General features: G+C 56.7%; 1 protein-coding gene across 3 annotated transcripts in view; it reads right to left on the bottom strand.

Annotated features, from left to right (window-relative positions):
• Positions 1-21023: 21023 nt before the first annotated feature.
• The window catches only part of NF2 (NF2, moesin-ezrin-radixin like (MERLIN) tumor suppressor), a 70806-nt gene continuing 67827 nt past the window's right edge, over positions 21024-24002 (bottom strand). For 2 of the 3 annotated variants that reach the window (XM_047759810.1, XM_047759809.1), the window contains one exon: positions 21024-23699. Coding sequence is in view for 1 of the 3 variants with exons in the window: in XM_047759809.1 (XP_047615765.1) it covers positions 23649-23699 (51 nt within the window). In the remaining 2 variants the exon portion in view is untranslated. The remainder of the gene's footprint in view (positions 23700-24002) is intronic. The other variant, XM_047759811.1, reaches the window with a different exon arrangement.

Below are 24002 nucleotides of genomic sequence, written 5' to 3'. Positions count from 1 at the left end.
CTGCGCGCTGCTCGCCGCCCGCTCGTCCGCTAGCCGGCGCGGCCGCCCGGCCCGCCGCTCCGGCTCTCGCCGCCTCCCCTGCTCGCTCTCTCTGTGCCGCGCTGGCTGCGCTCCCCGCCTCCCCCGCCCCGCCCCCTCCGCGCTCCCCCCACCCCCACCCGTCCCTTCCAGCCGCCGGCCCCTGCGCGGCCGCTCCTAGCCCGCGAGGGTTTCCTTCTCCCCTTCGCCCAGGGCTCCCCTTTCTCCCTGCGGAGGATCACTCGCCACCCCCCCCCCCAGCCCCCATACACATTAAATCCGCAGCCACCCGGATTAAATTAAGATGGGGTGGGGGTGGGGCCCTTCCTTTCAGGCTCTTGGCCGGCCCCAACCCCCCAGGAACAGAGAGCCGGGAACAGAGTACTAGAGACCTGGCAGCTTGGGGAGGTCGGCCGCAAACTCTTGGGTGCCCGAAACAACACCAACACGGTGTTGGTGCCAGGAGAGGCTCCAAAGTGGGGAAACTGAGGCTGCGAGAGAAGGGCGTTCACCAAGGTCATGGGGCTGGGAGGACAGGCAGGAGCTGGGGAAAGGTCTGAGGCAGGTTCCCTTGCCCTGTGGCTGAGATTTCGCTCCTGACCTTGCCTCCAAGAGTGAAGCCCCACTCCTGGCTCCTTCCCAAACCTTCACCACCACTCAGCCTGCAGGTCTGTCTCCTGGCCCCAGAGGCAGTGAGGGATGAGAGATGGTGGGGTGCCTGCAGGGACTGGTGGAGAGTGTCAGTTCACCCCGCACCAGGTTGGACCTAGTGTTTGTGCAGGGCTCTCCCAGGCTCTGGGGCTGTGTGCATGCGGAGTGAGGGGGCAGGTGTTCGAGGGAGCAGCATGCGTGTGCCTGTAGCTCTTATCCACGAAGTTGTGTACATGTGTTTTTGAGTCTACATGAGATGAACGAGTGTTGGGAGTGTATTGCAGACACCTGTGTTTGCCCAGGTTGTGAGCTGGAGGGGAGGGTCAGGGCTGGAGCCCGCAGGCGGCTGTGGGACAGTGTGCAGGCCCTTGGGTTGGGAGTGCTATCGGGCCTGTGTGCACAGAAGTACATGCATATTTATGGAGGAGGGATTGACCCTCTAGCCTGGGCCAGGCCCCAGCTGCAGACCCTGCCCCTGGAGGCCCTGTTGTCGGAACCACCTCCCTGCCCCCTCTGGGCCAATCAGCCCACAGCCCCAGCAGGAAAGCTGATTGCCACAGCCCTGCCTGGCCCTGCCCTTCCTAGCTGATTACATTTTCTACTTGTTTCTGCTTTTGTCGCTGATTAATCACAGCCCTATCTTATGGCCTGGGGAGAGGGGGGTCAGGGAGAGATGCTAGCCCTGGCCAAGAAGGGCTGGGCCCGGCCTGGGCCCCAGCGCTTCTTGGGCACGGCCCTGGAGGAGGCTCTCAGCAGTGGCTACATCCTGCAGAGGAGCCAGGAAGGACCCCAAATATCTGTCTGTCTGTCTCCCCAGCCTCTATGGGCCAGCTGGCTCCCTGTTAGGACCTGGGGTGGGAGAGGTGTGAGATGCCCCAGAAAAGCCCCGCCTAATTTTTGCCTTCTTCATCCATTTGTCCTGGGTCTGACATTCTACCCTTGGAGCTGAATGCTTTGAGCTCCCTGGGATCTCCTGGTGGAGCAGAGAAAGTGAGGAGAAAGAGCCCAGAATTCAGAGCCAGGCAGACCTTGAGATCCCACGTATGCCACCCCCTCACACCACGGGACCTTCATCACCTCCCTCAACCTCCTGGGGTCTCAGTTTCCCTTGTGAAGTGAGGATGGCCGCACTACCACCCGGGGCAGTGGTGAGGATGAAGAGATGTAGCATATGAGAGGTGCCTGGCAGGGCCTCCCTGTACCTCTTGGGAGTTTCCTATTAGAATGAAAATTCCCCCCGAGGAATATGAATTAATAATAATTATAGCTGCAGTGGATTGATGGAGGGTGTGAACAGCAGCAGCTCACTCCTTTGATGTTTACTGAGTGGCCAGCCGAGGCCACCCCATTCTAAATCAGGACCCCCACGCCAAGGGAGGGTGGGCCGGCGCCTCCAGAGGGCCTGGTGGGAAACCCAGCTCCTACTGACTTCCCCAGAGGTTGCCACAGGGCATGTTGGTGCTAGCCTGACAGAGCTTCTACTGCATCCCCCTGTGGCTTCTGGCCTTGCTTTTAGGTTGAGAATCTTCTTTTTGGCGGGGTGGTGGGTAGGCGCAGGTTTGGCATATGGAAATTCCCAGGCTAGGGGTCAAATCAGAGCTGCAGCTGCCGGCCTACACCACAGCCACAGCAATGCCACATCCAAGCCGCATCTGTGACCTACATCACAGCTCACGGCAATGCCAGATCCTTAACCCACTGAGCAGGGCCAACAATCTCGAAGCTGCATCCTCATGGATACCCATTGGGTTCGTTTCCACTGAGCCACAATGGGAACTCCAGGGTGAGAATCTTTGCAGGACGGACAGAAAGAGTCCCTGAGTCAATCAAGCAAAAGTCAGATGGGTGGGCCTGCCTAGCACTACCTACAGATCTGTGCTGCAGGATGGTGTGGGTGTCCACTGGAGACATGGGCCTTCCTCCAGGCCTTGACCTTGATTTGTGACCATCTTGTGACCAGGCTGCTCCCTGGGACAGGCTTCCTTCCATCAGGCCAAAGGGATAGGACTCACCAGGGCTTAGAGCACTAAGGTGCAGTGCGCCCCACTGCTTGGTTCATCCCTGACCTCAGTCTAGTCTCTGTCCTTTCCCCTGGAGCAAAGCCATGGCCCACGGAGCTGGCTCTGGGTCCAGGGAGCTCCCACATGCCAGCAGGTGTGCTTGCTTTCCCTTTCCTTGGATACACCTGGACTGTGCGTATGACTTGCACAGAGTCCCCTAAGACTGAAGGCAATTTGGCCTTGTCCCTTGTCCCCACTCCTGGTGAAGGGCACTACCACTGAAGAAGCTAAAGGGACCAGGTTGGGTTATTCAGCCATTATGAGGCAGGGCTGGGGTTCAAGCTCAAGGCAAGAGCTGGGTAAGGATGGAGTGGGAATGGAGGGGCCAGGCTCTGGGCCATGCACATCCCTCCCTGCCCTTCCAGGCTTAGAGGAAGTCTCTCTCCTTTGGAACCTTCATCAACCTCCTTGGTCCTCCACTGGGCAGCTGCTGAGTGCCAAGTCCTGCGAGCAAGGCAGGCTGGGAATCAGAGAATGAGGGGGAGCTGCTGGTACCTGAGGCTCACAGAGCAGGCACCAGAGGGCTGAGCAGCATGGCTGAGGCTGAAGTTCACTGCCTGCTGAAGGGCAGGTGGAGGGGTGGGTGAGTTTTCACAGAGGAAGGATGTCAAATAGAGCTTGAAAATCTCTTACATGGGGTGGGAGGAGGCAGTGTCATGAGCAGTAAGAGCTGCACACGGGGAACCCGGAGCTGGACGTGTGCCTTTGGGTATCTCTGAGCCTCAGTTTACTTACCTGTTAAACAGGAACACATTCAGCTCCCAGAGTGAATGCTTAGATCCTGCACGTGAAGCGCTCAGGCACGGAACACCGGGGCTCTTACTATGAGTCAAGGGGACTCCAGGAGGAGGAGCCAGGGTGGGCAAAAACTCAGAGATGTAAGAGGACCCCACCCGGCTCTGGAGTGCAAGGTCAGGGTCTGCATCCCCCAGATCCTGGTGCCTGGCACAAGGCTACCTGGGCTTGGGAAGGTGGCAGAGGCTGGATGAACATCTGCCAAATGAATGAATGAAGGAGAGAAAGAAAGAAAGAATGAGTGAATGAATGAATGAACCATCTCACTCCAGCCCACCCACCCTCTGGCATTGCAGCCCCGTCCTCTCCTCTGCACGTCACAGGGGAGCAGATGGCGTGATCACAGGGTGTGAATTATGTCTGTCGCTCCCCCATCTGGGGAAGGTGCTGCTGCCATCACACTGCACTCCCTGGGGTGCCACCGGGAGACTCGTGAGCCCTCCAGATAGGGTCTCCCCAGACTTCCCCACTAGTCCTTGGCTCAGGGTGCCAGAGACCCTGGGAGAGGTGACCCATCTGTGACTCTAGGGGAATGCAGCAGATGGCAGGGAGGCAAGAGAAGTGGGGACCACTCGGTCCAGAAGCTGGAAGTCTCCCTCCTGAAGACCCGAGCCTCTGCATCTCAAAACCAGCATGCTCCCCAGCATCTTGTCATCACCTCTGTTCAGCACCAGGGAGAGCTCCAGGCAGAGCCCAGGGCCCCGGCCACCTGGGGTGAGGTTGTAGAGGGACCCAGGAGGGCCTGACAAGGCAATAAATGAACCCACTGGCAAAAGGAGGGTATCAAAGTGGAGGGAGGGCACACACCAAGCTCAAGAATTTCCTAGGACCCCTGCCTGCAGCCCTGTCAGTGGTTGAGTCAGGGAGTCAGGGAGATGCTGGTGGGGGAGGGGCGTGTCAGGGCGTGTCTAGGGAGGGCAGAGGCTCTGGCCTCTGCTCCTTGGCTAGGGAACTATATTGTTCCAAGAACCCGCTGGGGACAGTGTCTGGAGGTGAATAAAATATTCATTGTCCGGGCAAACTCACACAGTCACTTGATGAATAATGGAATTTATAGACCTGCAGAAGCAGACCCAGCCGGGAGAGGGTGCAGGCCAGAACCCAGAGGCCCCTGTCTGCTCTGATCCTGCCCTGCCCTGGGCACCCTCTCTGAGCCCTCAGATGCCCAATTCCCGCAAGTGACAGGAGTAAACAGGACAGAGCAGGAGGCAGAGCCCACGAGAGGGTCTTTGAATATGCTACTCCTTGAGAATCAACTTGGTGATGGAAAAGGAGCACCAGACTCGGAGTCCAGTGTGGATTCAAGATGAAACCTGACTGCTGTCCCCAGTTCTGTGCCTCAGGTTCCTCCTCTGTAAAAGGAGTTAACGCTGCCACTACCCAACTAGGGTTGCTGGAATCTGATGAGATAGATGGTGAAGGTGACAGCCTCTGTCCTTGGCACACACAGTGCTGGGACCTGTTGCTGAGAGGCTGGACTTTGAGAGCCTCCCTCTCTGGCCCTCACACTCCCCTGAGCCCAGGAGTGGTCTAGAAGGCAGAGGGAGGCATGGCCACAGGAGCAGAGAAGCTTCTAGTCCTTAGGGCAGGGTTTGATAACATGTGCAAAAACCTAGCCCGGGAGAGACAGACACAGGCACCCACCCAGGTTCAGCTCCTCCACCCCGCCCCCCTGAGAGTCTGCTTCCACTAGGCTGGGACCCGGGCAAAGGCATTTTTAAAAGCTTCCCAGAAGCTTCCAAGGGTTACAACCACCACTCCAGGGAAGAAGGCTGGGTGGGGGAAACTGAGTCTGGGCAGGTGTGAGAGGAACTTGATGATGTCCCACCCAGGAAATCACAGAGATCCCTGCCCCTGGTCCCCTTGGGGCCTTGGTTTCCCCCTTTGGGCAGGATGCTGACTGGCAGGAGTATCAGCAACCCAGCCCCTGCTCCAGGCCTGCTTCCTGAGTGACAGCTGTGGCAGCTGGCAGGAGACAGGCGCGAGGCAGCTCCTAATTGCTCTGGGCTCCCAGATCCCTGCCTCAGTCTGTTGCCTCTGATGAGATGCTCGACCAGATCTGCCCAGGGCGGCTGCTCCTCCAGAAGGGGCCCCACATCCGGCTGGCCTGGGCATCAGCCTGAGGTGGAGATGGGGAGAGGTTGCCTTTCTTCAGGGTCTGGCCCCCTCTAGAGCAGCGCAAGGGCTGCCCCTCCTCTCCAGGTTTCTCTGTGTGGCATAAAGAGCTTGCTCATTTGAACCAGGAGCTACACAGGTGCTGAAATGTGCAGACCCTACAGGTGGGCTCTGCAGCCTCACCTGGCACACCCTGCCCCCACCAGGGGACACAACATGACCTCTGGGATCAGACATGGAGAGAAACTGTGTGACCTCAGGCAAGTTGTTGGACCTTGGAGTCTTTATTTTTTTTTGCTTTTTAAGACCCTACCCACAGTATATGGACATTCCCAGGCTAGGGGGTGCATCAGAGCTACAGCTGCCAGCCTATGCCACAGCCACAGCCACGTGGGATCTGAGCCGCATTCGTGACCTACACAAGAGCTCAACATCAGATTCTTAACCCACTGAGTGAGGCCAGGGATGGAACCCACATCCTTACAGATACTAGTTGGATTCATTTCCTCTGCGCCACAATGGGAACTCTCAGGCCTTGGAGTTTTGGTGCCTCACCTGGGAATAAGGAAGGGCACCTAAGCACAGGAAAACGATGCATGGAAGGCCCTGAGCCCAGGGTCCAGGACAGAGCACAAACATTCGCTGTCGCTGGCAGCCTCTACACACCCCCAGCCCATCCCCTCACCCCTGCCCTCCCTTTGCCCCCACCCATTGCAGAAGCACCTCCAGGGCAAGGGATGAAAATCAGAGGACTGAACCCTCTCGCTACCTAATATCTCAAATTCTTTCTTGGGAGAAGCAAATTATTTCCCTGACTTCAATTATCCAGCCCAACATTTACCCTTCCCCACACGTAAGCAGCTGCCTCCACCTGCCACCATGCAGCTTGGGTGCACCCTGTACTTGCACACCACCAGGGACAGGGAGCTCACTCCCCCACCCCTGAGGCAGGGCCAGCATTTGCCTGTTCCCTGAGCTCTGGCTTTGTGCTCTGGGATCTTGCCTGTGCTAAGACATTGAGGGACCCCAAAGGGAAACCTGCTTGTCACCTAGGAGATGGACTGACCTGTGACTAGTTCATCAGAGTGGTGAACCCCCCCCACCACAGCAGGGACATTGTATAAGGATGGCACCATGAGCCCGTGGGCAGAAGGCACTGTGGTGGCAGAAAGGGGGCGGGAGAGGTGAGGGCCAGGCTTTCAGATGAATGCTTAGGCTCCTTGTCCCAGGGTCAGTTGCACAGGTTGGCCCGGCACTGAGACACTGAAACACAAAACAGGTGAGTTTTGAAGAGTGGAATGTGTGGAGGCCCAGACTGGAGGCACTGCCCAGGGAGAGGTTGGTCTTTCAGAGGAGTCCCTGCCACCCTGGCTATTATTTGTTCCACAGGGAACTGGGATACAATCTTTTGGATCCCCGGTGTTGGGGGACCAGGCAGGGACAAGCCACCAGGATGCCAGTGGGGGCGGGTGAGGGACCTCCTTCTGAGCTGCTGACTTAGACCCGCAGCCCTGGCCGTGGCCAGCCCCCCGCTCAAGGGCCCGCTAATGGGCCTCTGTGGCCCGAAATGCCCTGGTCGTGTCGAGCCTAAGTGATGATAAAATCGACAGCAGTTTAATTGGTAATTTTAATCCTGGACAGAGCAGTAATGGCGTTACTAATTGGATCGTTAGAGATTTGTGCTTTATGGCTCTGTAATTAGAGGAGCTATGGGGGTCCAGGGTGAATTTGGGGGCCGTGCAGGGCCAGGGGCAGCGAGCAGCAGGTAGGGCCCCTTCCTGGGCTGGGTCACCACAGAGACCTCCTGCTCTTCTGCTGCTCCCTCCAAGCAGGGCCCTGGGGGCCCCCCTCAGATCTGGGGGTTCCATCATGTTGAGAGAAGCCAAGGGAGCCTTGGTTAGCATGACACTAGCAGACTCCAAGCTCAAAACTCAGCTCCCAATGAACAGGGTAGGGGGCTCCCTGTGCTCAGGCAGGTTTCCAGGGCTCTAGGAGTGACTAGGTGTCCTCGTTTTAGAATAGAAAGAGGGAGTTCCTGTTGTGGCTCAGCAGTAATGATCCATGAGGATGCAGGTTTGATCTCTGGCCTCACTCAGTGAGTTAAGGATCACGGCAAGGATGGTTGCCGTGAGCTGTGGAGTAGGTTGCAGACGCGGCTCAGATCCCGCGTTGCTGTGGCTGTGGCGTAGGCCAGCAGCTGCAGCTCTGATTTGACCCCTAGCCTGGGAACCTCCATATGCTACACGTGAGGCCCTAAAAAGACAAAAAAGATAAAAGAACCGAAAGAGGTCTTAAGTCCTCTTGCCCTGCCCAGCTCCCAGATGAGGAAACTGAGGCCCATGGAGGGGAGTGGACATCCTTGTGTGTGCTCCACACTGGCCTCATATGTGTGTCAGAGGTTCGCCAGCCTTGGACACCAACTTTTGGTGGGGTTTCTGCACACACATGGCTGCTGTTCTGCTCCTGTGTGAGGGCCACGAGGGCTGACAGAGTGGAGAGGGGCTGAGGGGGGCCCAGCCCCACCCCAGCCACATGGGGCAGACATTGCAAGGTGCCTTGGTGGTGGCAGGGTGGATCATCCTTTGGATTGAAAAGACTAGAATTATGTCTGGCACTCAATAAACATTTTCTGGATTAATTAATGATGAAAGAAAGAAAGAAAAAAGAAAAGGGAGGGACGGAGGACAGTCTGTGGACAGAGGGCCTCTGTCATATGCCCTCCCACTGGTTCTCTATTACCACTAGTCATTTTCCTAACTTAGGCTCGGTCCCCTCACAGCCTTTCTGTGGCATCTGCCTTCTTCTGAGGGAATGACAAAGTCACAAGGAGCCCCATGTATCTTTCTCCTCACCTCTCTGCCCTTACTTCCTCCCCTTGCTCACCTGCTCCAGCTGCCTCCCCTGGCAGCGTGCCAGGCACATCCTGCCTCAGGGCCTTTGCACTTGCTGTATTGTCCACCAGAAATGCTCTCCTCTGGGCAGGGTATCAAAAACAAAAAACAAACAAACAAAAAAAGGAGTTCCCGTCGTGGCACAGTGGTTAACGAATCCGACTAGGAACCATGAGGTTGCAGGTTCGGTCCCTGCCCTTGCTCAGTGGGTTAACGATCTAGCGTTGCCGTGAGCTGTGGTGTAGGTTGTAGACGCGGCTTGGATCCAGCGTTGCTGTGGCTCTGGCTTAGGCCGATGGCTGCAGCTCCAATTGGACCCCTAGCTTGGGAACCTCCATATGCCGCGGGAGCAGCCCAAGAAATAGCAAAAAGACAAAAAAAAGAAAAGAAAAAAAAAAGAAAAAAGAAATGCTCTCCCCATTCGCATCTTTATTGCTCACGCCTTCAGGCCTTTACTCAAAAGTCATCTTCCTGATGGGCTTTCCTTGGTCACACCGTTGTTTATAACACACATGCGTAGACAAACTACACCTGTTCTCTCACTGTCCTGCTTCATTGTCCTGGCTTGCACTTACCACCACATAACACTCTGTGGACTTTCTTTTCTTGCCTGGTGCTGGATTTTGTTCACTGCTGCATCCCTAGTGTTGTGACATGGAGCCGACCACCTATAAAATTGTTGAATGAAAATGAATGAGTGGGCTCAGTGGAAACGAATCTAACATCCATGAGGACACAGGTTTGATCCCTGTTCTTGCTAAGTGAGTTAAGGATCCAGCATTGCCATGAGCTGTGGTGAAGGTTGCAGACGAAGCTTGGATCTGGCATTGCGGTGGCTCTGGTGTAGGCTGGCAGCTACATCTCCGATTCTACCCCTAGCCTGGGAAGCTTCATATGCAGTGGATGCGGCCCTAAAAAGACAAAAAAAAAAAAAAAAGAATGAATGAGTGAATGAATAAATGAAATGAATGAAGAACTGGAGGCTCCCTGCAGAGGCAGCCCTGTGAGGTGAGGGCAGGTTGAGGGGGACAGGAAGCTGATATGGGATGGGGTAGGGACTGAGACCCCCGGACTGTGAGCCTTCCCCCTGGCTGCCACCCAGCATTGCTTCATCACGAGACAGAGCCCCAGCGACCCACATCAGCAAATTACTTGGCAGGTGGGAGCTGGGAGATAAAACTTTCTGTCTTCTTGCCAAGGGCTCCACCTTGGTGTCCTCCACTTGTGAGGCCATCTGCCGGACCCACATGCCCCTTCAGCCGGGTCACCCCACGGCCTCCAATTGCCTCCTTTGTGCTCTCCCACCACAGGAAGTGGCTCCCTCTGGGAACGGCTTTGGGACTCCTAGGAAACCCCTCCTCTGCTGGCCCAGCTCCCTGTTCACGGGCAGGAGTTGGGGCCTGAAATCCCACCATCAGCACGGGGGAGGGGGTCCCGCCCGGGTGAGCGCCAGCCCACCTGCCTGGCTGGGTTGCCTCAGGCTTCATCAGGTGATGTATGGCCGACTGGCCCTGCCAGGAAGTGACAGCAGATGGATGGGCAGTGCCAAGGGGTGGGCGCAGAGCCAGGAGTGGGAGCGGGGTGGGGGGAGGCGCCTGGCTCTGGAGAAAGCCATTCCCGGAACGCCACCCTCCCTGACCACGGGCAGGACAGGGAGTGCCAGAGGGAGTTGTCTTGGGCATGGCTCCCACACTGTGGCCCTTGGCGTGGGGGGTGTAGGGAGCTGGGGGGGCTCTTGGCATCTCTCCTGGCCTCAATTTCTTCATCTGTAAAATGGCAATGGAGCACCCACCGGAAGGTGGCACGAAAGATCATCTGAGAGACGGCTCACCAAGCAGAGCCCCCAGACTCAGAGGAGCTCCAGCCTCTAACCCTATTAGGCCTGGTTCTGCACCAGGGAGGGGCTGCTTCCTCCTCCCTATATCGCCCCACCTGACCCCTCCCCCACCTGCCCTCCCTGGCCTTTGGGAGACTCACACAGCAGGAGGTGGACAAGACCTTGGCAAATTTCTAGTTCGACCTCCCTCCAGTTTTCCAGATGGAAAAACCGGGGTCTAGAGGGAGGCTGGACCTGGCCAAGATCAGGTGGCAGGGCTTGGGAGACCCCCTTGGGGTGATTCCTGGGGGTCCACTCAGGGAGGGTGGGGCAAGAGGGACTGGTGCAGCCGCCCAGCAGGTGGGGAAGGACGGGCAGGACAGCACTGGGCACAGGAACGGGGGCCGGGAGGGCTGGTGCAGTTGCTGTGGCCGAGTCAGGATGCGCCAGACGCCTCCGTGGGATCTGTCTGCGTCCAAGGAGACCAGGACACTGGGCGGACGGACGGTGTGTCCTTGCTGGCTGGGCCTGGAGGAGTGCTGGGGAGTGGGGGTGGTCATCCTGGGAACCAGGGCTGCCTGTGGGGCCAGGCGGCATCTCCCAGCATCTGTTCACCTGCCTGGCTTCCCAGAGGAGCCCAGACCCCACATGGGGCTCCTGACGGCCATGGGCATGTGACACAGATGTATGTGGACAGGTCTGATGGACGCGTGAGGAAGTACGGGTGTGTGTGAGCACACCTGTGGCCGAGTGTGTATGCACACTTGTGTGCTGGGGTGGATGTGCGCAGGCAGGGTCTGAACACTTGGGCCCCTAGAACCCAGAGATGGGCCCCACATTACATGTGTCTGTGTGTGCAGTACATTTTGCAACACATGCGCTCTGTACACGCAGGCGTGGATGAGATGTGGGGATGTACAGGTGGGCACAGGGAGAGACAGGTGCTCACTCAATACCCACCAGGCCCCGCACGAGCTCTGACTCAGCTTCAGTCCAAAGGAACTGTTGTCAAATGGGGAACCTGAGGGCAGCAACGGGGGTTCCTGCCTATGAATCCAGGAGAACCATCCCTGCTCCATCCTCCTCACAAAGTGGGGCTCAGACAAAAAAGTGTCCCCCCTAAGGTAAGAGATGGTCTTAGCCCTGAAAAGCTCTGCAGCACATCAAGGTAGCATTCTTGCTTACTTTGAACTTGTTCTTCTGAGCAGGGACAGAGCAGAAGCAGCCATTGAGGTCACTTGTGTTGACCTCTGCTGCTACCTTCCTTCCAGAAGACCCTTGCAAATAAGGGAGCCCCCCACCGCTGGAGGGTCTTGTCCCCTCTCCACACCTTCGTTTTCCCACCTGTAGAATGGAGGGGCCCCTCTCTTCTTAGGTTCCTGCTGGAGGGCTGGAGACCAAGGTCATCTCAGGGACGAGGCTGTGGTCCCTCTATGCTCTCCTGCAGGCCTGACAGGTGAGAAGAGCCCGGGGCGGGGGGAGGAGGGGGGCTGAGGGATGGGAGGCAGGGAGGCAGACCTTCCAGTTCAGTTAGTGAAGGGATTTGTCATTTTAATGATGTGATATTTCTTGCCTGGCTCCTGTCCGTGGCAACACGAAGGGGACAGCTGCCTCCCTGAATGAGGCGGGGCCCATGATGGTGGGGGCTGCTCTTGCACCCTCACCAGGCCAGGCTGAGGCTGATGTCGAGGCCCTGATGCCAAGGTACAAGGGGCCAGTGGCTCCCATACAACCTTGATCCTGGCCTAGCTCTGCTTCTGTGTGTGTGTGTGTGTGTGTGTGTGTGCGCGCGCGCGCACACACGCAGACCCTTTGGCAAGTCCTGCCCCATCTCTGAGGCTTGATTTCCTCATCTATAAAGTGGGGCTAATGTGATCACCCCCCCACCCCCCCAGCTCAAACCACTGACTGCTGTTGGTTCCAGAGTCTTTCGCTCCCCACCCCCTCCAGTCCCACCTGCCAGGGCTGCTTCTGCTCTGGAATTTCTGCAGACCCTTGGCAGCAGCAGGGTCTTTTTGAAGCACTGACCTGACTCTGCCCCCTCTCACTCAGAGGTGAGCCCTAGTTGGTGAGTCCCCAGCTTCCTCCGGCTCCTGCTCCATCCCACCTCCATGCCTCAGTCATCCTGGATCTATCAAAGCTGCATGACCATCGCCTGCCTGTCTCACTTCTGGCCCTAGTCAGACCCATCACCCTGGTCCCTTGGGTCAGGGGCCTCCTCTGGCTTTCATGGCTGTCCTCTCTTTACCTTATGACCATTCTTGTCATACTGGAGGGTGACAGCTGGTTTCCTAATCTGTCTTGCATGCTCTGTGTTCCAGCACATAGTAGGCCCTTGATAAAAGTGTTTGTTGAATGACTAAATAAGGGGTCACAGAGCTGCCCTCCCAACCCTGGAGCACAGCTGCCAGGATGCGGGTGGCGGCCGCAGCGACGGTAGCCTGGTGGGCGGCCCATCAATCAGCCTGGCTCGGTGCCTGACCAGATGGAGCCAAGCCCCTGGGGAGGGGAGAGGAGGAAAAGATCCATCACCTAACGGTCGTCTGCGGGTGTGTGGGCGTGTCGCACCTGCCCCCCATGGGACCTGCATCCATCATGTTGTCCCTGGGATGCTGGGAGGGGGTGAACAGGCAGCAGCCCCTCTGCCGGGCTCTGCGAGGCCGGAGCCTGCAGGAAGTCTGCAGCTCTCTAGTGCGGGGGAAATTGAGGCCTGGAGGAGGGTGGCAGAAGTGAAAAGTGGGGACTCTGGAGCCAGGCCAATCTACATTTGAGTGACAGCTCTGGGCATCATTCTGGATGAGTCTCTGGTCTCTGGGGGCCAATGTCCTCATCTGAAAAATGGGGATGTAGCCATAACCCTTAACCCAGAATAGAAGAGGATTCACAGAGACCAGGCGCTGTGCCTGCCTCTCACCCCCAGGGCCTAGCCCCTGGCGGAGGACAGGGAAGTAGCAATGGTGGCCACAAGTGGCAGGGCCATCGGATTCAGGCAGGACTGCTCACTGTCTGGGCCATCAAGGGAAGGAGACACTGATGATGGATGCTCCTCTAGACCAGAGGGGCTGGGAGAGGGGGTGGCTGAGTGATGACCAGGCCCAATGGTGAGTACAGCCCGGCTGACCTGACCAGCTGGCCTGGGGGACATTGTGGCCTGTACTCTTTCCCAGCCCCCACCCGGTTTGCTGGGAAGTCAGCCACCACCTCCCTCCTTCTCAGCATTTTAATTATCAAAACGGGTGCTTTCTGAGCCATCGTTTCACCTGAATTGCACAACAGCTCGGGCAGCGTGGTGAGATCCTCAGGCATTCAGATCCTCATTCCACACATGGTGGCCTGAGACTCACTCATCCACCCAGCAGTTAAGCACTGACCCCCCACTCTGGGCCAGGCTCTGTGCTGGGCATGGAAGAGTCAGATACGAAGCCTCAACCACCTGCTTGCCCAGGCACCTGGAAGTTTCAAGGCTGGGTTTTGCATCCAACATGGGGGATACTGGGAAGGGGGTGGGACGGCATCCCTCCCTGGTGGGTGGTTGTGCATGCTTCTTGGCAGGGGTGGTGCCCTCAGTGCCAGGCACGGTCTGCGCGTAAAAGTGCATTCTCACTGACCCACTGAGTCACCTGAGGCAGACATCAGTGGCCCTGTTTTCCAGCTTTGGAAACTGGAGCTCAAAGGGGTGACCTGACTTGCTTGGGGCCCCCAAGCTGAGAGGAGGAGAAGGGAGGCGCCCAGATATGCACCCTCTCTAGGGCCACACCATTGCCAAGGGACAGGCTCAACAAAGAGGAGTTGTCTAGTGGTGGTGGTGGGGGGGTTGTGAATGAACCCCATGCATCTCAAGAGTATCAAGCCTAACCCCGCACCCCCAATTCCTCCCCTCCTGTAGGGGTGAGGGCCAGGAGGGGTGAGGGCCAGGACCCATACCTTCCCTTCCAGGGTCTGACCCCGGCCCTCATAGCCCCTCCCACACCTCTCCTGCCCCAGCTTGTCCCCACCGCTGAGGCCCCTCAGAGAGCTGAAGGCAAGAAGGTCATGTCCCGCCCATCCCGAGCTGGGATCCAGGAGGGACGCTCCTGGGAAGCTGAGGAGCAGAACAGCCCAGGCCAAGGTAGGACGGGATTCACACTCCAGCTCCAAGAAGTCACATGGCCTCTCTGAACCTCACTCTCCTGCCATCCTACTTGGGAGCCATGCTGACAGCACAGGGATCTCATGGGGCCTCAGGATGCAGCCAGGACAGAAGTGGGAACTACTTCCACGAACTGGGCCTGGTGTGCATAGGATGGTGAATGTGGCCTTTCTGAGACGGCTGAGGATTAGAGACAGAGCAGGTATGCCAAGGCCAGCACGGATCCCTGTTGTAATTCTCAGCCTCCTGGGGCCTGGCCAGAGCAGGTGCTCAGGGGACATTGTGGCCCTGACCCCAGGCAGTGGGGTCGGTGTTGGGCTGAGGGTGGGGCCTACTCCCCAGAGCCAGGAAGTGGGGCTGGACCAGCCTGCAGGAGCTGGGGGGCTGGGGGCTGTGCTTGGCCTCTGCCGACCTACTCACTGGAGCAGAGCCGGCTCTAATGAAGTGGGCTCGCCCCAGGCCAGCACTGATTTCACGTCTCGGTGGCCACTTCCCAGCTGGTAAATGTCACTGGAGAGAATAGTGGTGGGACCTGGCATGGACCCAGTCTCCGTGGGTGAGGTAGGTAGGGATGCCCATGGAATGCTGATGCCGGCTCAGGGCTCCCTGTCCCGCCAGACTCCCCTGTAAGTCCCAGGGGCCTGTGCCCACGCAGCTGCAGCTGCCACCCACTCAGGGACATTTGCAGCCACCAGCCTCTCTCCTGCTGTCAAACCATGAGGGCCCCAGCCCCGGTGGGGGGAGTGTTCCCTCTGACTGGCCAAACCCTGCCCCTCTCTTCATGGGGGGCTCAGTGGTCCAGGGTGGTCTGGAGAGGGGCCCAGCTGCCCAGGGACAGGAGTCGGAGGCAGGTGGCGCTGGGGGAGAAGCCCTCCCTGCCCACCATGGCCCCTGCTGCCCTGAGCTCTCTCCTCTGATACCTGCGTTGGGACAAGCTAATAGTGAAGAGCTATAATCACATAGCAGCAGACTCATTTAATAAACTCTTGCTGTGGCAGGTACTGGCTCAGAACTTGGTATCCGTGATCCTATTCAATCCCCATGATGACCCTGAGAACTGACTCCATCCTTTGGAAGAGGAACATGGGGCTGCGAGGCCAAGCCCTCTTCTCTGAGGAACACCGTCGTTCCCCCCGCCCCGCAGCCCTGCGGTGGCACCCCAGGTCCTCATGAGACCTTTCTCTGCCCAGCCCCCAGCCCAGAGGGGATGGGGCCTGGCCCACCTGTCTGTCCCTCATCTTCCTTCCCTCGGCATCTCCTGGGGTCGTCAAGGAGCCAGGAGGTGGGGTGGGGGTGGCCTGGGGGGTGTTCATCCTGGGACTCTCAGCCCCACACCAGCTCCCCAACCCAGGGAAGCCACTGGGAGGAAGAGAAGGCTCAGGTCCATTTCAGGTTTGAACTTGGGGGAGGGGCTTGGCCTCCTGGAAAACTGGAAGCCAAGAGAGGCTGAGGGGGTGTGTGTCCCTGTGCACCGCCCCCTCCCCTTCCTTTCCTTTCAGATCCTCCATCTCTGGGTCTGAGACCTGACAACCAAGATCTGCCCAACCACACGCAACCTGGACATTTCCTGGGTGCAGATACTCTAAGTTGCCATGACGGGGGCAGATGCCCATCCTGCAGCCAGACGGTCAGACCAACCTATAATGCTGTGACTTCCAGATCGTGACAGCCATGACTGATGACTGCCAGGGCAGCCCTTCAGCCCAGCGGGAGCCATTCCTGACTTAACTGTCTCTCCTGAGCCCCTGCCCTGCCTAAGGAGCACCTCAGGGTGGCGCCCTGTCTTCCTGAACAGAGCCTTGCTGGGCCTCGCCACCCCATGCCCAATACAAACTGGTTGTGGCAGAGCTTAGCAAATGTGGGCGCTGGGGTGGGGGCTGCCCCTGGAGCCCCATGGCCTGGGGTGGGGGTGGGGTGCAGCTCACACATGCGCCTTGTGGGGCACCTGCTCCCTGCTCCCCCTTCTTGGCATTTCCTGGGACCTTCCTGCGTGGGGCAGGTATCCCCAGCCGCTCTCCCCTTTCCAGGGGGAAGGGGGGGGGAGAGAGAAAAGCCGTATTAATAAAAGAATAGGATACTGCGACGGACCAGCGTGTGCAGCTCAGAATAGCAATGTGCTTTCTCAAGGCAAACAGAACTCCCCAGGTGTTAATGCAAATTCACTCCAGTTAAGATGAAAGAGGGTTGTTTCCCCCTTTGCCGGCTAATATGAAAGACTTAATAGATTCTGCCTCAGGAACTCGGGCCGGGAGCGGAAGGCTGGGGGAGGGATGCGGGCGTGGGCAAGAAGGGGGGTTCCCTGTGGGTTTTAGGGCAGGGCAACTGTCACCAGAGGCCTGAGGGACATGCACTCACGCCGCCCCAGGCACCGCCTGGGCTGACATGGGAGCTGGACTTGCTGCTGGGGAGGAGGCATGTGAAGCCCACATGGTGGTGCCAGCCCCCTGCCCTGATGCCCACTGCCCTTCACATTAACTCAGGGGCTGGCATCACACTTGCCAGAGGAGGGTAGGTTGGGAGAGAGGGTGGGTTGAAGCTGGCTGGCCCTGCAGGGCATGTGGGTGAAGTCCAGGCTGCCCTGTGGGATCTTGGGTCTGCCTTTTTTGGCTCCGGAGGGTGAAACAGGGCCCAGGGAGACCAACCTGAGGAGTTCTTTAAGAAACATGACATTCGGAGTTCCCATTGTGGCTCAGCAGGCTAAGAACCCAGCTAGCATCCATGAAGATGTGGGTTCGATCTCTGGCCTTACTCATTAGATTAAGGATCTGGCATTGCCACAAGCTGTGGTGTAGGTCCTCGATGAAGCTGGGATCTGGCATTGCTGTGGCACTGGTGTAGGCTGGCAGCTGTAGCTCAGATTTGACCTCTAGCCTGGGAAACTCCATATGCCACAGGTGCGGCCCCCAAAAAAAGACAAAAAAAAAAAAGAAACATGACAGTCATGGATGGGCTAGAACTGAAAGGGGCCTTGGTTCCGCTGGTCCAAACTTGACCTTCTACAGCCAAGAACACAGGAGCCAGAGGGTAGAAGGGACCTACCCAAGCCCACACAGCTGGAAGTCAGTAGCTTTTCTCCTGAAGCGCAGGCTGGACGCAGAAAGGCAGGTGTGGGACTGTCAGTCTGGGTGGCCCCTTCCTCCCAGGCAGGGAACCCTTCTCCAGCTCAGACAATTTTAGACCACTCAGATTTTGCACATCTTTCCCCCAGAATCAACCTCCACTGGGAAGTATGCATGGCCGGAGCTGGGCCATTGCTGGGAAGGGTAGGGGGTCATGGTGCGCGGGCTGGGCTGCGGCAGATGTGTATGGGGTCCAGGAAGATGTCTCTGGATGAAGAGACTGCAGGGAGGTCGCAGGGCAGGGTGGGCAGGAGTGAGGCTGTCCCCCTCAGTCCACTTCACTTGCCTGGATTTAACTCCTCTCTTGGGGTAAATGGCTCAGCAGGTGCCTGCAACGATAAGACACCTCTACTGCTGTCTTTGCTTTTGTTTACTGACTTAATTCCTTCAGATCAAAGGCTGCCCCTTCCTTCCCTAGCAGGAGGGTGGGGGAATTACATTATTTATATTGGAAATGGGCAGGGCTCCATGGGGACTTCTTCCTTATGCCTGATAAGAGAAAATTAGGTCACTGCCGTGCCCATCACCACACTCACGCCGGTGTCTACAGTGGGTTTTTTTCAGTCCAGGTACCAAGGGGCTCAGGGAACTGCTCCAGGTGCAGAGGCCAGCGCTGCCCACCCAGCTGCTTTCTCACCCTGAGCCTCCAGTAAATTATTGACCAAAGCAGCAGGTATTAATACGACAAAGCTAGAACATCCTTTCCAGGCAGCCCCAGCCTGGGTTATCTATCATCTCCTGGGCTTTGCAGCTGGCACTGGGCAAACACAGTGAGGACAAACAGGCCAGATGCAGGTCATTAAGCTCCTGGTACAGGTGAAGGGATGGGGCCCATGTCGGGGCCACAGGTGGGCCTGGTCCCTCTTGAGCTGGGGCTTCTCTGGGTCACCACTGCTCATTTCTCTGCTTCCTTCTGCACCCCCCTCCCCAAAGGAAGCATCCAGAGAAAAAGTCACCTTCCCGGAGTGGCAATGGGCTGAGAGCTTTCCAGGCATTATCAATCCCCTATAAAATTCCCCTTTTAGATGCGAAACTGCAGGGCTCAAATCTTAGGTAACTTGCCTAGATCACACGGCTGCAGAAGTGGCTGTGCAGAGATTTGAGCCCAGATCTTTCTGAGTCCCAAGTCGGGGGCCCTGAGCCTCTCGGCTATGTGGTTTCCTTACCCCTATCCATGGCTGGGGGTAAAGAAAAAATTTCATGTTTCTTTGTGTGCACTCCTAGGACTTGCAAATAACAGTAGTACTGCTGCACATCTTCAGACCTTTTTCCTTGGAAACCCCAGTACTTTTTGCATCTGTTCTTCATGTTATCCTGACATCTCAGAGGGTACCAGAGGCATCACTGCCAACCCTCTTTTACAGAGTGAGTGTGCAGCTCAGCGGAGGGGTGAGCGGCAGGCTAAGGACCGCTCCGGGAGATGTCTTGATTTCTTCAGCTCAAAGGCAACATGCCAGGTGCTATTCTGGGGCTACTACCCCAGTGAGAATTGGGCGTCAAATGGGAACCAGGAGGGGACATGGTGGGGGCTCCTGAGTCAGCTCTGGTCCTGGTAGGGCTGATGAATGACCATGAGCGTCTCCTTGTGAGCAAGCCCCGGACTCCCCCTGGAGCTGGGACTGCAGCCACAGCATCCTGTCGTAATGCAGTAATGACAGGCTGCCAGGGAGCCCCGCCACGGCCCGGGAGGGAAGGGAAGAGAGCCCTTCACCTCTTGGCTGCCTGGGCCGCTGCCGTCTGGAGGGAGACAAACACATGGATGGCTTGACTCTCTCTTCCCCAGACGCCACTCGAGAAAGTGGATTAGACACAGTTGCTGCAATCTTCTCACCAATACCTTCCCCCAGGGTCCTGCTGCCAAGTTGTCGTTATACGTGGGTGGCTCCTGACCCGCTCCTCCAGAGTGAAGTCTGCTGGGGTGGGCAGCCCTGGGAACAGCTGCCAGGTGCTGGGCTCAGGCGAGGACCACAGAAAAGGATGAAGTGTTGGCAGGGACGCCAGAAGGAGCCACTCAGGGATCCCAGGGGACTGGTCTGTAAATGCCACAATTAAACGCCCAGGTCGAGCCAGCAGCTTTGGGTTTATAGCACAGTCAAAACAAACTAAAAAAAAAAGAAAAGAGAGAGGAAAAAAAAAAAAACAGAGGCGATTTCAACTAGTCTTCCAATTACCAAAATGCCAGGCAGTATTATTAATTCTCACCCCACTGGACCTTGGGATCTGGGGGTCAGGGGGTTGGCCTAAAAAAAAAGTCGGGTAAAAATATTGTCTGGACAGCTTCGAATGACAGCTATAGTATTTATACGTACTTTCTCTCACTTGGAATATGTAGGAAATCAAACTCCAATCACTGAAAAGAACATAACCTACATTTAAGAAATACAGCAGTTTTTGTACACCTGCGATGAACACGTTATAAATCAAGTCTACTTCAATAAAAAAAAAAAATGCAGTGGTCTCATATTATTTATCTAACAAAAATAGTTAAATTAGTGACTAATAAATTTAAAACAAAATATTGTTTAAAAAATTTATAATTCTTGGAGTTCCTTTGTGAGTTGTTTCTGGCGTTGTCACTGCACTGGCCTGGGAACATTCCTATGCTGCGGCCTAAAAAAACCTACCAATTTTATAATTCTCTAGTTTACAGCTTCATACCTATCTTTCCAAAGTATATAAAAAACCTGAGTATATTTAACTCAAACTCTTGGAAATTTGGGGGTACTCTGCTAGGTAATTTTCCTTATTGGCTGGGACAGCGGAATGTACTGACATGGCAGATAGCATGGTGGTCTCTCAGAAGTTCTCAGAACACATCATACCACCTGAATCTCCATTTTAGGCTGCATGACTTGGGACAGAATTATCCTATAGTAGTTTTGGTTTCAATAAAGGACTTATTGACCAAAACAATAGAAACAAGCAAAACATCCATAAGCTCTGCAGTGGTGGCTCCCAACTTCAAGTGTGAATGGCATGTGGTGGCCCTGTGGCAGCAGTGGGGCCTCGTGTGTCCTGCAGGTGGACCCTGGGCCCCCAGTGGCTCTGCATGTTGCCCTCTTCCAGAGTCTGTGATGGGGACCCCGGAAACAGAGTGCCTGGAGGAATTGTCAGTCTGGCACCCTAGTTTTCTGGAATTGAGAACAGGCAAGGGGTGTGGAGGGGACTCAGAGCAGCTGGGACCCAGTCCAGGGCCCTTTCTACGACCACGCCTGCCCCACAGGAAGCATGAGGGGAGTTCCAGGGTGAAAGAATAGTCAGGGGTGCTGTCATCAGCCGGGAAACGGGAATCCTTTTCCAAAGACTGGGGCAGGAGTTGAGGTCCTGGAGAGCTCAGGGAGGACAGAGGCTCGTTCCCACGCCACCAGCCCCAGTCTTGCCACTACAACAGCCAGAGCCACAAGCAAACTGAGGGAGTCCAAGACGAACTTTTTATAGCTTAGAATTTTTATTAAAACAATCATTTAAATTACAACAACCCCCCCAGGATAGAAAACAGCCTTCCCTTGTCTGGCCCTGACAAGAGGAAGGGCAGTGTGACGTCTTTGAAAAAGGATGGAGCTCCCCTGGAAGCTCGGAGGGGTCAGCCTGGCCCCAGGGCGGTCAGGAGAGGTCATCTTCCCACCAAGGCGCGCCCTCTGGGTCCCCAGCCCTGTCAGCAAGGTACGCCTAGTCACTGTTGCCTGCGGTCAGCCTCAGGACTTGCTGTTTTGATTTGAAAGAGGAGAGAGAGGAGAAACCTATCCCCAAGATTTCAGAATGCAGTCACTCTGGGCAGCCACAGGCTGCTGCCCGGTAGGGCCTGGTGGGCAAGTGACTAACTGCGTGAACACCACAGGTCAGAGCCGCCGAGGCTGAGGTGGGGCCACAGTTGGGATCACAAGGTGGCCTGTGTGGAACCACCAAGGGCCGACCGTGCTGCCTTGCTGAATGTCATGCCAAAGACAGCCAGAAGCGCTTCTAATGGAACATCAGGGACAGGGCCCCACTCTCAGTGGAGGTCAGAGGCTTCCTACTTGAGAAGCTCCCAGGCCCTAAAGTCCTCACAAATCACAGTCACCTCGGCCCCAGGCACATGACTCTGAAAACCAAGCTCTTCTTTCATCCCTTCTCCTTCCACTGGTGACCTTTCTGAGGGCTGCCATTCTCTCCGCCTGTTCATCTCTGGGAGGCACCTGCTGGCTCTCATCTCCAGGGAGAGCTGAAGTGGCCCTGGTGGAGCAGGGCTCAGCTGGCCCTCCTCCACGGCTCAGACACCAGCCAGTTCCCCTGTGGCCACGTGGCGTGGCATTTCCCAGACTTCAGACATATACACAGCAGTTTAAAAAAAAAAAAGAAAAAAGAAAAAAAAGCCTGATGTCTTTATGAGTGACCACTATGCTGTGTCCACTGCCACTGTTATAACCTTGCAGGTCAGGGAGGGGAGGTGAGCCTGAGGAGACAGCCTCTCAATGGTCAGACCTTACATTACAAATGCTGGAGGACCCCGCCAGGACTGTAGATCAGGGAAGAGAAGGACTTGGAGGGACAGGGAGACACATGGGAACCTTCCAGACACAGCCATTCATGCTTAGTGTCCAGATTGAGAGTCCTACCCTGCATGTCCTAAGGGGCTAGGGTGACATAGAACTGGCTTCCTCCAGGCAAGGTGGCCAGCCCAAGACACTGCTAGGTCAGATTGGCCATGGAAAAAAGGTAGGATCTCTGTGAGCTTCTCATGTTCTCATAACCACAGAGGATTGCCAGAGACCACCTCTGCTCTCAAGCGCTTCATTTAATAAGTGTCTTTTCACTGGTTCTGGCTTATCCCCTGGCTCTGCATAGCAGCCCCATCAGAAGGATGTGAACAGCCCGGTGGGTCACAGTAGCACCACCAGCCAAGGAGGAAGAAAACACAGGGAAGCGGCCCCCCAACCAAGGAGTGTGTGGGCCGTGGGCTGGCTCTGGGACCTGGGAAGTGGCCCCTCCCAGCATGGCGGGGGTCACGTGCCAGTAGGTGCAGAGCCTGACTGGGAGGGGTCACCTGCATCTGACGCCACTTGCCCTCAAAGAGATGAGGGCAACAGCCCAGGTACAGTCGTGGGTTAGGAGGGCCTTGCTGGCATGTGGCCAGGAGGAAAGATGATTCCGAGCAACAGCGCAGACTGGGACCAGCGGAGCTGGGTGTTCAGGCCAGTGACAAGTACCCCCACGGCCTCAGAGCCCCCGTGCAGACCCCTTGTCATGGTGGAGCTCCAGGTGCTGCCTGGAGTGATGGAGAGCCCCCCACCAGCCACATGCAGGAGAGGCTATGGTTGGAGAGGGCCCGGCCTGCCTCTCAGACCTTGGTCTGGGGTAGCAGAACAAAGGCAGTGAGTGCTCTGTAGGGTGCAGGTTCCTGCATGGCTCTGTTGGCAGCCAGCCCTTCACCACAGCTTCTGCCCGGTCTTCAGCAGGCACGACTGCCTTTCCCATTCCCAACTAGCTGGCAGCCAGGGCGCTGCCTTGGAGCTGCCTGGGCTGAGGACCCATGGCCTGGCTCACCATAAGCTGTGGGCGAGCTCCCGATGACATGCAGCGGGCAGGCCGCTCTGGGCCTGGGCTCGGTGGGCCATGCTTCTTCCTGTGCCAGTTCTCACCAGTGAAGGAGATAAATGTTCTGGAACCCTTGGTGGTGAAGGGGAAGGGCACCAGCCTCCTGGTCTCCAGGGGGCCTATGTACTTCACCCCCTACAGCCACGTCCGAACCCGAGCTGGGGAGGTCAACAGCAGACAGAAGATGCATCCCCCAGAGTGCTTTGGAGGAAGGATGGGACCCTACATCGGACATCAGAGGAAAGACTTCTTAAAAAAAAAAAATTAAAAGACTCAGGTCAGGAGAACTAGAACCATGAGAGCAATCTCTGCAGGGTCGTAGTTCAAGGCAATTGCACATGAAGGGGGTTGGGCTCTCTGCTCAGCTGGAGGAAGTTCCAGAGCTCCCGGTGGAAACTCCCGGCCAGCTCCCGCCATGTCTGACCCATCCCGCCTGTGCCGGAGCGGAAGTGGCCGATCCTGGAGTGGCCGGGTCACCTGCTAGAGCTCTTCAAAGAAGGCCACTCGGGACTTGGCGCTCTGCAACGTGAGCTGCAAGGAAGCAGAGAAGAAGGTGATTTCTGCTCTTTCACAGCAGGATGCCCTCCAGCCTGCGAGTCCGCCTCAAAGGTGGTTTGGAGTGGAGGGAAGACAATTCAAATGGATGTTCAAGAAGCTGGTGGTCAATCCCAAGTAAGTGTCCAGATTTGCCCAAGAACTCCAATTAGGAGGTGACAAATGAGGACATGCCAGGAGGGATGGCTGGTGGGCAGAAGCTTATCAGCAGGAATATGTCATCAATGTCGCCTTTTCACAGAAGGCAGGAGATCCCTGGGCACCTGAATAGATTCTCAC

This window comes from Phacochoerus africanus, chromosome 15 (genome assembly GCF_016906955.1).
Source record: "Phacochoerus africanus isolate WHEZ1 chromosome 15, ROS_Pafr_v1, whole genome shotgun sequence".
Classification (NCBI taxonomy): Eukaryota; Metazoa; Chordata; class Mammalia; order Artiodactyla; family Suidae; genus Phacochoerus; species Phacochoerus africanus.
Note: the sequence above shows the minus strand (reverse complement) of the source record. Positions and strands in the feature narration are given on the sequence as shown.